Source organism: Carex rostrata, chromosome 9, assembly GCF_964058835.1.
Source record: "Carex rostrata chromosome 9, lpCarRost1.2, whole genome shotgun sequence".
Lineage (NCBI taxonomy): Eukaryota > Viridiplantae > Streptophyta > Magnoliopsida > Poales > Cyperaceae > Carex > Carex rostrata.
In genome coordinates, this window is record NC_135926.1 from 1,094,832 (window position 1) to 1,107,948 (window position 13,117).

General features: G+C 35.2%; 1 protein-coding gene across 2 annotated transcripts; it reads left to right on the forward strand.

The window, feature by feature from the left end:
* The first annotated feature begins 1,641 nt into the window (after positions 1-1,641).
* On the forward strand, positions 1,642-9,394 carry LOC144559804 (mitochondrial phosphate carrier protein 3, mitochondrial-like). Of its 2 annotated transcripts, none has more exons than XM_078308927.1 (6): positions 1,642-2,122; positions 2,936-3,285; positions 3,804-3,847; positions 7,840-8,054; positions 8,443-8,567; positions 8,917-9,394. In XM_078308927.1, the coding sequence occupies exons 1-6, from the start codon at positions 1,865-1,867 to the stop codon at positions 8,978-8,980; spliced, it is 1,056 nt and encodes a 351-aa protein (XP_078165053.1). In that variant the 5' UTR covers positions 1,642-1,864; the 3' UTR covers positions 8,981-9,394. The 2 variants fall into 2 exon arrangements, 1 of the variants encoding a protein (XP_078165053.1); XR_013513254.1 differs by having other exon boundaries at positions 1,664-2,122; positions 7,840-8,059; positions 8,917-8,936.
* The last annotated feature ends 3,723 nt before the right edge of the window (positions 9,395-13,117 follow it).

A 13,117-nucleotide genomic window follows, 5' to 3' on the forward strand; every position in this document is an offset into this window, starting at 1 on the left:
TTTGTTGGATCAGAATAGACATTCTGCTGAGTTAGGAATAAGCACAAATATCAAATTATATTTGACCTGAAAAAAAATCACAATTTAAAGATAAGCATTTGTCTATCCTGAATCTCTTTGAATTCGCTCCCGACTCTTTGTTTAGTTTAATTGAAACCTTCAAATATAATGTATTTCGCCTTTCAAAATTTAAATATTCATTCGATCCCGTGATCTAAATTTCTCTTATCTTGGCGTAGTCGTTAATTATTTTTATTAGAATCGTCATCTCCTTAAATTTATTTACGAAAAGTGAGCAAGAGCAAGCAAATCAAGCTTGTCAAATTAATACGCTCAAATAAAGGTCATTGCGGTTTGATTTTGCTCATCAGATCTTGGATTAATCAAATCCAGTGCATGCTATGATTATGATCCCTAGTTAAGAAATATGTATGTACTACGTTTATTGATATTATTATAATCTATTGAATCAAACATATCAATAATAAATTATTAAAATTAGCTTAGCTATAAATTTATTAAGCTGAATTTTAAAGTATTAATTATTTAGCTGGATCAGATTCTAATTTGAATAGTTTCTAACTTATTAAACAAATACTTACATTATAATTTTATTTAAAAAATATAAAAATAATAGCAATGACAATAATACATCATCATTTCAACTTCCTGATAAAATATAATAAAAGTTTAAAACAGTTGTGGTATTTTCTCTTTTAAATTGGACAAATTCAAACTTCATTTCTTATTAGCAAGTCCGGTTCTCTATACACACTTCACATCTGACACAACAATTCATATCCCTAAAATACCTCAAAACAGTGAGTTTGAATCTGACTTTGTGTATTATATCTTACACGTAGAGATAAAATTAGACTTTTAAATTAAGGAATCAATTATATAAAATTTTTATATTACGAATGAGGATCAATTTTACATTATTTATAACATTTTACTCTAAATTAAATATAAAGTAAGACACTAAGTACAAAAGTTTTGAAAAAAAAATGAGATCAATTGACTCTCATTCCATCTAAGGGCTCCATCTTACACGGATCCCAAAGCACCTCGTAAATAGCCGGAATTGGTTTTGATTGAGGCATCCAACGGCGGCTGGTCCTGACAGAGCTTAGATTCGATTTGATCCTAGCAGACTTGAGCAGACCCAAGCAGCAGCGGCTAGGCTGAGCTCAGTGGGGCCAGGCGAAGCTCAGGTAGGGAGCAGCGGAGCCAGGCGATCCAACTGGAAGCGGGGCGGAGCTTAAGCGATCCTGGCGGAAGCGGACAGAACTTCGCTGCTACAGTGCGGGTTAGAGAAAAAAGAAAAAAGGGAAAAGAGGATGGTAGAGTTTCCTGAGCTCTGATACCAAATAGAATTTCAGAAAAATGAATTGTGTTTTATTCATTGTTCTCTTTGAGCTTATATAAGCGTTACAACTTATATCCGAGTCCTTATATTTCTCTATAATTTTTTTTACCAAAAAAACCCTATCAAAACTAGAAATATGGAAAACATACAAATCTCAACAGTTTCATCTATGGAATCAAAAAATTATAATCCATCTTATTTCTTATAATTTCATTTTTTAATTTCTAAAAACAAAAAAAAACGTCGTTAATCGTGACCTCTGTCACACAGTCGGCCACTAGGCAGCAGCAAAAGAGAAAACAAACACCGAAACATTAGAGAAGACAAAGCCCAAAACCCCAATGCAGTAGCGCTCTCTTTTCCACCCTCCGCCTCTTCGTCCTCCATGCGTCCCTCACACACGAAAGCTCCCTATCCGTTCCCCCTCAGTAGCACCCCTTCCCGACCACAAGCAAAGTCTTCAATCCCGATCTCTCCTCTCTTCTCCAAACTCCAATGGCGATGTCTTCCCCAAGCTCCAGCAGTTGCCGCAACGACGACCCTTTCAAGCCCCTCTTTCTGGCAGTAGACAAGTTTTTCAAGAGGAGACCCGAGCTGGAGAGTGTCTGTGTCGAGGCCAAGCAAAGAGAAAAAGGAAAGATCGAGATGCACTCGCCGCTCTTCTATGTGGCGTGTACGGTTGGCGGTATGTTGAGTTGCGGGCTCTCGCACATGGCGATCACTCCTCTCGACCTGGTCAAGTGCAACATGCAAGTAAGTTTTCTAATTTTTTTACATTGGCATTTTATCTTTCCACATTGCCTATTGTATTTCTTATTTGTTAATTTTGGAAAAGTTTTGCACCAAAATAAAGGAAAGTGAAGTTATCTGAAAATTAGCTTCAATATAATTTTAAGTAGCGCGCTTTATCTTACTCTACGGAATTTGTAATCGTAAAGCTTAAAGCAAATTGCCCTTTTTATTTGAAGCTGGTTCATTTGGTTTAATGGTAGCCGAATTAAGAAATCAAGCTGTACTTGAAAGAACAAGCAATCAATGTGTGTTCATTTGGTCTAACTGTTCGGCTGCAGTAAAAAATGTACTGTTTACGTGGGAAAAAAAAATTCACGCATGAATTTTTATTTTCCCACGTAAACAGTAAAAATCAGTTTAAAAATTTTGCAATCCCATTCCCTTTCCCCTCCATCCGCCAAACAGGAGTATCTTGTCAATAAAGGGATTTGGTGCAACCCATAAGTGCTACTAATTTTTACCCCCATTAGGGCCTGTTCGGCCAGATCACTATTCACGTGGGAAAAAAAAAATTCAGTTGAACTGAATTTTTTTTTTCCCACGGGAACAGTATTTTTCAGTTCAAATTCCGTGCCCGCGCCCATTCCCATTTGTCGGCCGAACAGGCCCTAAAGTTGTATGCTTTGATTAGTTATTCTTTGTATTCCCGTTAAACACTTAAAACTCTAGCAAAGTTGAAAGAATGGAAAAATAAACAGGGATGAAAATTTGCTGAAGAATTCACCCAGGCCATTTTAGAATGGTTCTTTTCTAACCGAACTGATCTTCTTACAGATAGATCCTGTAAAATACAACAACATCATGTCAGGCTTTGTCATTCTACTAAGAGAACAAGGCTTTAACAGTTTCTTTAAAGGCTGGGTCCCTACCCTAGTTGGGTACAGCGCCCAAGGCGCTTGCAAATTTGGCCTTTACGAATTCTTCAAGAAACTGTATTCTGACACGGTAAAACATGGCCACCAGAGTGTGATCTACCTGGCCGCGTCTGCTTCTGCCGAGATGTTTGCTGATGTGATGCTCTGCCCTCTGGAAGCTATCAAGATCCGGGTCCAGACACAACCCGGATTTGCAATGGGTCTCTGTGACGGGCTTCCCAAGTTCATCAAGTCTGATGGTGCTTTGGGGTATGAGTACTTTGTAAGCTGTGTTTTTTTTTCTCATTTCTTCTTGTGGCCATTGCTGATACATTCTACAGAATTCAATGTTACCATCAAGTCTGATGGTGCTTTGGAGTATGAACGTTTTGTAAGCTTTGACATTCTTTTGGTGAGATTAGTTCTGGAATTATTTTATAAACTGGAAAGGTAAGTACATTTTACAGAATTCAGAAACAGGACAGTCGGTTAATTTTGATCTATGGTTGTGACTTTGGTTAATTTTGATCTCTGTTAATTTTTCCTCCTTTTGGCTAATAAAAAGTTTCTGCCACAGTGAGAGAGAACCTTAAAGTCAAGAATTACCATTTTTCTGATGCTACATATACGGGAAGTCGAGAGTTGCTAAATCTGAAAATAAGCATTTGTGATTATTTTGTTAGTATTATTTTTTTTTATGGAAAAGCCTAGGTGTTATTCTCTTTGCACTGTATATATCATAAATGGATGCATTTGTACTTATTGCTTGGTCACCTGTTCTATTGTAGGCTGTACAAGGGGCTTGTTCCTCTCTGGGGTCGTCAAATTCCTTGTAAGTGCAACATTTTCCAATTCTTGATTAAATGCAGAATTAATTTGCACTGTTGATGGGTTGTTTGGTATTCATCTATGTATCACTTGATATAAAATCATTTTTTCCAACTAACCAACACCAAATGCAGTTTCATTGTTATTTATGTATATGTTTAAGACTGCACTCCCTATTGTTTTGAGGCCATTTAGGAGCTTCTCTTACACTGTGTATGTCACAAGTTTTCTCAACAAGTATATCCATTCTCATTGATGTGAAAATTCTACAACTGTTCCACAGAACTGTTCATGGGACTCATTGAACAGTGAGTATGTCACACCCCGCGGCCACGGGTAGTAACAGTCCCCCGCCGTAAGCATACAACGCCGTGTATGCCTACAAGGCTAATCAAAATTTAAACCAACAACACGCAATTCAAAACAAGTTTCTAATATATATAATCAGAGTACACAGTCTGGACAGTAAATAATACAATATAAGTATCTCATCCGGATACCAACCACGAGGCCTACCCTAAATCTATACAACAAAACATATCTAGGGTCGTATACTGGTAAGCTACTAAGGCCTACTACTCTCGTGCCTCTCCGGAATCCATCGCACCAATACCTGTAAAATAACGGGGAAGGTGGGGGTGAGAATAAATTCTCAGTGCGAATTTTGCCACATATGAATTATTGGACTTGCAATCAAACTCTATATTCAATAATGAAACCCAAACAATAACAATGCAACAGTATATAAGAAAACATAAATAACAGAATGCCACTACTCGACAACAGTTAATCAACCTGAAACACAGTTTACGGAATTTCAATATGGATTTCAAAACACAACATCTATTTTGGCTTAACTCGATTCCTAACTCAGTTCATTAGGGCTGGTAGCAATTACAGATGTTCTTTCGAGCTGAACCGTTATCAAACCCACATCTGTAGGGTTACAGACGCCTACAGATGGCCAACCGCTGGACCCTTTATCAGACACCCATCTGCAATTGTTGTTTGGCTTAACCATTTCCTAAGGTCCGGTTACAAGTCACCAATACAGGTCAACTTGACACAATGCAACACACGGAAATCAAAGTTACCTATACAGGTCAACTTTGCTTAATCTCAACAAATATATTTATCAAAGCCACACATATAGGTCGGTCTCGCAAAATCATAACAGGTCAACGCATAAGTCAGCAGCGTCACCTTATCCAGCCACCTAAACAGGTCGGTCTGGCAAATTCTAACAGGTCAACGCATAAGTCAGCAGCGTCACCTTATCCAGCCACCTAAACAGGTCGGTCTGGCAAATTCTCATAGGTCAACGCATAAGTCAGCAGCGTCACCTTATCCAGCCACTTAAACAGGTCGGCCTGGCAAATTCATAAACACAGGTCAACGGATAGGTCACCGTTACCTTATCCAGCCACCTAAACAGGTCGGCCTGGCAGATTCATTCACAACAAGCACAATTCATAGAACTAAACAATTAATAACCGTACCAACATGCAAATCAACCTTAACTAAAACAATTCAATCATTCTCATTTATGCAAGAATCAATATGCAGTATGAATTCCAAAGTATGCAACAATTAATCATTCAACATGACAAACGAATAAACAGTTTAATTCCTGAAAATAATGTATCAAACAAGTCCAAGAATCCCGCACCTTTTTGACGAGCGTACCGCTTAAGCTAAGGATCGGACGTCTCGTATGGTCTCGCAAGTTCTTGCTCGACCGAGCCTACACCTATATCATACGTATACTAGGTTTAACATTGGTTCAGGGTCGAGAGGTTTACTCGAGTTACTTCTAGGACTTATACCTTCCCTAATCAATTTCGATGTTTTTGGTATCAATTCGTTCGGTTCATTATTTCTTACCAAAATCCTCTAAAACCACACAAAATTCATCTAGGTCCTCGGGACCATACAAACTCCATTTGGTGACCATCAATCACCGTTTCACTACTTTGGTTCTCGGTTCAATTCAATCCACCGTTTGGTTAACCCTAATTTGGTCAAAACCTCAAATCGGCCGTTAAATGTTCTAAAAATTCACGATCAGGAGGCAACCCTACCGATTACAAGTCTAATTGGTCGGGTTAGGCAAATCAAATCACGATTATGCCAACTTTCAATTTTGGCACGAAACCCTAGAAATCAGATTTCATAAATCGGAAGAAATCGGGAAAAAGAATGACAAACAAACTAGTAAGAAGTGTAGAGGAACTAGTCCTCGAGCAATTCGAGCACAAATCTCGGGTTTAAAACGAGAATCCGAGAAATCGAGAAAATTCGAGGTTTCGAAAGTAAAAAGGAGAGAAAGAAATACCAAATAGAAGGGTTCTGAGAGATCCTCGGCTGCTTTCTCGGTTCCAAACTCGATTTCTCGCAACAATCGGGAGTCTGGAAGAAACGGAAACTCACGGGATCTTTTCCTTCTCTCTTAACCGAAAATAACTTAGAAATGGGGATAATGGTGAAGTGAGAGAGAGAGAGAAGGTTTAATTTGGGTTTTAGGGTTAAAATTACCCTGAATGCGGATTAGCCAATCCGCACTGCGGGTTACCTAATCCGCACTCGAGACTTAATCGGTTGTCAGCCGAATCCAGGAAAAGTCCGAGCCTACTGCGGATGAACCTGATCCGCACTGCGGTTCACCCTCATCCGCACTCACTACTTAGCCGATTTCAGGAAAATTCAGTGCAATACAGAAATTCATGAGTGCGGCTAAACTCATCCGCACTGCGGATCCCTCACCCGCACTCACTACTTAGTCATTTTTTTGGCAAAATTCCAGAAAAAGCCTGAGCCACTGCGGATGGCTTCCACCCGCACTGCGGTCAACCTAATCCGCACTGGGGCTATAAAATTCCGAAATCTCGAAATTTCGACGCGGTTTCAATTCACAATTAACTTACTTATTTAGGGGAACCTTAATTAAGGTTTAAACTTCCATTTTATTAACATGATTTATCGATTCTTTCTTTTAAATCATTCGAATTTAATTGTAAAAATTTCATAACGTAACAGAGTATAACGACCATTTTTATGAGTAGTTATAAGTGTTCTTGAAACTTAATAGTGATATATACACTTAGTCGTACAATAAACAAAAGGTCTCTTTCTCTGGTAATAATTGGAAACCTGTTTGCAAATGAAAATCTTAACTTGTTGACAGTACAATCTTCTGATATAACCCTATAACTTTAATACATAAACTGTAAAGGATAAACCACTCACAAATAAAATAGGATCACTTGTTTTTTTTGTACAGTTAGTATTATTATGTAAACAATTAGAACTTAATTGGTCATTTGTTTTGTGTGCTTGACTTCAATGGAAGGTTTGAGAGAACACAGAGAAAAGGGCATCTGAATTTTGCCTCAGTTTCTCCCATCGGTAGAAAGTTAAATCACATATATTCTGGCTGTTTGCTTTAAAATTAAACTTCTGCTTAAAAAACCACCGTTTTTTTGTCACAAGTTCATGTTAAACATTTAAAGACTTGAACTAAATGCAATAAAAATCAGAACTCATTAAGACTCATGATTCACTAATGACCAAGTTAAATACTAGTTAATTGGTATATGCTAAACAGCTAGACCTTGATTATTTCACTTACACACGAGTTGAATTTGGTGTCCTTCCCCTTTTATACCAAATTTGCCCATATTGATTCTTCTTTGGTACTATGTACTAAAATTTCTTTAAATTATGTTATGATGTGGTAATTAATTAATTAATTTCATCAGTTTGTCATTATCTAGAAACTAGGAACTGGTTTCTAGATATTAAGATGCTAAGAATATTTGTAAGAATAAGCTTTGCTGAAATCCAAAGATTTTGTGTTTTATCAAGACATCTAATTTGTCATTCTTTTGAATTAACTTAATATTTTACTTTTTTAATGTCAATATAACATATCTTTGTATGATAAGCCTAACAATCGCATTTGGCAAGTGACAACATTAGTAATATGAAAATTGGTAGATACTATGATGAAGTTTGCCTCTTTTGAGGCGATAGTGGAGGCGATATACAAGCATGTGGTGCCCAAACCAAAGGACCAGTGCAGCAAGCCAGTCCAGCTGGCGATCAGTTTTGCGGGTGGATATCTTGCAGGCATCCTCTGTGGGGTTGTTTCCCATCCTGCCGACAACCTCTTCTCATTCCTCAACAGCAGAAATGGTGCCACTATCCAAGACGTATGGTATCTCTAAGTCATGCATTTGCAATATAATTGTTTAACACTATAATATTTTTTGTAATGTTTGGGCTTGTTTGTAGTTTTTAGGTCTTTGAATAGAATAAGGAAAGTTGGATCACAAAATGATGATAGTTCACAATTGTTAACAAATTGGGATTTTCAGTAGGTAAAGAAGGTTACAGCATGGGACCAAAATAGCCTGAATTTTGAGATCTACCCAAATTGTACTTAATAGTTTAAGTGCTTGTGACTGTGTTTCTGCAAATTTGCAATGCATTGTCCTAAATAAAAAAAATTAAGAACCTTTGTTACTATATAGATCACTTCATGTTTTATATTATTGTACAAATTTGATATATGTTTTTTTAAAATATTCACATTAATAGGCTGTGAGGAACCTTGGGTTTTGGGGTCTCTTCACACGTGGGCTACCACTTCGAATCATCATGATCGGGACGCTCACGGGTGCTCAGTGGACCCTCTATGATGCTTTTAAAGTCTCCGTTGGATTGTATGTTCTGATTCTATTGTTCTATTTATCAAACACCCCTTTTGTAACTAAAAAATGATCTATTCTATTATAACTCTTTTTGTTTGCTACTTGCATTTAGAGCCTTTAGTCTGAAGTTGATTGGTTTATGGTTGCAATGGCATGGTACAAGCAAGCCTGGAATGTGTTAATGAGAATTTGACCCATTTTTGCTGTAGTTCAGATCTATTGAGCTTGGCATCCTCAACTTCGTCAAAAATTTAATTAGCACTTGTCAACTGGCCTGACTATTTATTGGTCCAATCTTTTTTTTATGGACAAAAGCAAGAAAAGTTTGCTTGAAATATCTAACATGTAGTTTATTTTTCAGGCCGACAACAGGTGGTGTTCCTGCTGCCATTGGCTATCCTATAGAGCATGAGGAACAGAATTAGGCTACATTTTCAATCCTAATTCATTTTGTAATCCTAGTTCTTGTATAACATTAATTTGATTAATTTTTTGTTAAGAAATTGTGAATTTGTATATACTTCTCTCTCCATTGATAGCAAAGGTGCTCAGGAAGTCAGAATATCTTGTCATTTGGCAACAATTATAGCTGACTAACAAAGTCAGCTATGAATCCATATCGTCTGAGGTAACAGAATATTTGAGATTTGAATCCGGACCGTCCAATAAGAATCTGGGCCAATCCGATCCGAGGTGAAATGCACTGAAATTTCTTTTACCTCAGGTGATATGAATTCCCTTCAATAACTCGAGTTGGAAATTGAAACTATAGTGATACAGAGCCTGAAGAATTTCCGGAATGCCAAGAAAGGAAATGAGAAGCATTGTACCAGTGAACATCATTTCTTTCTTTTTTAATTAGAGTGAACGTCCAAAAACTTTAGTTGATACAATAATTGAAGGAAAGTTGTGGACTCGGGGTAGCAAATTTGTTTGCTAGTCTTTTTTTAAATGCTGAAATCAAATATTATATTTTTCTCAATTTTGGTGCGTTTTATTTAATTTTATTTTAAGGTCTGGTTATTGTGACATATTGTTTTGCTTTTGTGCTAAACAAGAAGAATCATCTCCAAAACTAACTCCAGAAGATGAAGATGATGTAGATGATATAAGTGACACGATATGGCATGGGTAGGCAAAACAATCATCCATGACCCTCTTCAAATGTTAAAAAAAAGAAAAGAAAAAAGAATTGAGCTAAAGGTGGAGGTTAAGTCATTCAACTATTTATATATCTAGAGATTTTATTCTGATTTTGAACTTACGATTTCTCACTCAAAAAATATTGTTTTTGTACTAGAATAAATGCGGATTCTGTGAATGTTAAAAAATTTAGAAACATTGGTCGTGAAATCTAACTTTTAAAGTATTGAGTTTATAGTAGTGTGTCTAAATCGGTTGATATTTTATAGCTTCAAATTCGAATCGGAGATTAGAAGGTGGTTCAGTCACTAAATTTCTTGTGCATGTCAGAATCCTGTATGAAACAAAATTTATATTTCTTTTAAGATTCTTTACTATATTTTTTAAATGAGAAGAGAAATTTTTTTTAAAAAAAATCATATAACAGTCTAAAAGAAATAGTATTCTGTCTGACTTGCTAAACACATATATTCTGTGTTATTTTCTTTTCTTATTTTTTTAGAATAGCATGCACAAGTGCACAACGGAGTTCTTTGCGTCTTCTTGTTTTACCCTTTTGTTTTTTTTGTTATTAATTTAGTGTCTGATTTGTACTTCCTATTAAATGCAACAAATTGGAATGTATCTACTAACAAGAAAAAGTTTTCGCGAACAAATGAGAGAATGTATTTATTTACAGAATCTTATGAAATATCACTTAGACACCAATTCACCTCACTCTCCTTTTTACAAAACCATTAGCAGCCTAGAACAATTGGGTACTGTTAGTGTCAGTTATGTTCCAGGTGAAACACTCACAGGTCAAGTTCTGGGAAGATCTTTGGTACCAACAGTGTTCCCTAGCTACTGCATACCCCCAACTATACCAAATTTGTTTCCAGAAGAACATCCTGTTATCAACAGTTGTACATTCTCAAGGTAATGTGTTGAAATTCAGAAGGACCCTTACAGGTATGAATCACACAGACTGGTTAGCCCTCTTACAAATCATTAGCTCAGTTTCTTTTCAAACAGATTGTGATGGCCTCACTCTGAGATGGGACTCCACAGGGAAGTTTTCCACACAAGCCATGTATAAATTCTTAAACAATAGAGGGATAATAGCCTCCCAACCTTTAATCTGGTGGTCTCTTCCTGTTCCCCACAAAATTAGAATTTTTATGTGGCTTAATATGCATAGGAAAATTCTTACTAAAGACATCCTGACTACAAAGGGCTGGACAGGTGTCAAAACTTGCCACTTTTGTTCTGAGGATGAAACTAGAAATCATCTCTTTCTCACATGTCAACTTGCACAACAGATCTGGTTCTGGTTAGGCAAGAGCCAATGGTATATGCCCACTTGGACCTCCTGGGAGGATATTTTGCACTTTGCACTTACTTTTCCTCTAATTGAAACTCAGGGATTTTTGATAGTTTTTAGTGCTGTATGTTGGGTTATTTGGAAGCATAGGAACGAGGTTTGTTTTACTGATATCTTACCTAAATCTGCTAGAAATATCATTTTACTCATCAAACAAACTGTTATTTATTGGACAGGCCCAGTAAAGAAAAAGATCAAAGATGCTGCTCTGGGCTGGCTGCCAATCATTGAGGATGCTATACCCTTGGCTACTATCCCACCTGGTAGAGAGATGGTGGTCTCCACCTCTCCTGGAGTAGATCCCCCTCCTGCATGATGAACAAGCACTTTCTACATCTTTTCTATTTTTTCTGTTATTCCAGCCCTTTATTCAGTGGCTTATTACTAGTTAGTTTGACTAACAGGTTGGTTGTTAGTTTCTTACTTTGCTTGGTTGCTCTCTTTTGGAATATGTGGTCTGCTGGTTCGTCTTGACCAGTCAGTATATGGACTAATTTTGTAACCTTATATTTTCAGCAATGGAAATGGGCTTTTTGCCTCTTTTAAAAAAAAAAAAAAAAATTTACCCTTCCTTTTTTTCTTCCACAACGCCTGTGCATTTTAGATTTCTATTACATCTATTTTTCAGCAACCTTGTGGAAAGTATCATCAATTTATCAAATAACATATTGTAAGAAGAGGAGGAATCCACTTACAATATTTAAAAGTTACAACATCTTACAACCATTTGATTTTGTGATTTTTTAAAGTTCAAACAATTAATCCAAACCGTTCAACATGATCTCTATATTAAGATGTGCTTGAGTTCAAATTTTACATATTTTTTGAATTTTTTTACTATTTATTAAGTATTTTACAAAATTGTAGTTTTTAGACAATTCTGGACCACTAAAAAACAACGGTTTTATAAAATACTCAATAAATAGTAAACAAATTAAAAAAATATATAAAATTTTATCTCCAAGTATATTTTAATATATATATCATGTTGAACGGTTTGAACTTTAAAAATCATAAAATCAAATTGTTATAAGATGTTGTAACTTACGAATGTTGTAAGTAGATCCCTCCTCATTGTAAGAAATACATAATTTTCTTATCATCTGTTTAGTAAATGGTAACTAAAAAAAGAGAAATTTCTGGAAAACAAAAAAGTAAATTCACAAGAAGCAAAACTCACCGAATTTCTTATTAATATTCATAATTAAATAGAAAAAATATAGAACTGTCCACAATTTTCAGAAATTTTTAAAAATGTCCAAACCATCCAGATTCTCAGCGGTTTAGGCATAATATTTTTTTTCTTTTTTGTGATTTAATATTCGGCCAAATGTTTACATTCGATTTCTGATTTTTCTTATTTAATTAGAAAAATTAATGATTTTTTTTCTATTAAAATATTAGAAATATTTTTATATTTCTTTAAAATTAGATGAAATACTATAGAATTGAATTTACTAGAAAGATTATGATAAATAACCTGGATCAACATTTAGCAGTCGGGATTTTTTGCAGTTGTAAAAAATATTAAAATATTTATTTATGTGTTACTGAAAAAAATGTTTTGGATCTAAGTTATTGATTTCGGTTTAAAAGTCACTTCTGTCTAAATAAAGAAATTATCGTGGTCTTTTCAATACATTCAAATTCTGAGGTATTCTATTTATTTTCTTAGAAGTGATTTTAGAAAAATATTAAATATATAAAATAACTTCTAAAAAAATAAATAAAGTACCGTAGAATTTGAATGTACTAGAAAGATCGCGATAATTTCTTTATTTAACCGAAAGTAACTTTTGAACCGGGGTCCATAACTCAGATTCAAAACATTTTTATTTTTTTCAATAACACACAAAAAAATATTTTGATCTTTCTTACAGCTGCAAAAAATTCCAACTGAAAAATATTGATCTGAATTATTTTTCGCAGTATTTACAGTAAATTCAATTCTATAGTATTCTATCAATTTTAAAAAAAATATAAAAATATTTATAATATTCTAATAGAAAAATTAAAAAAATAATAAAATCTTCTAATTAAATAAAAACAATCACAA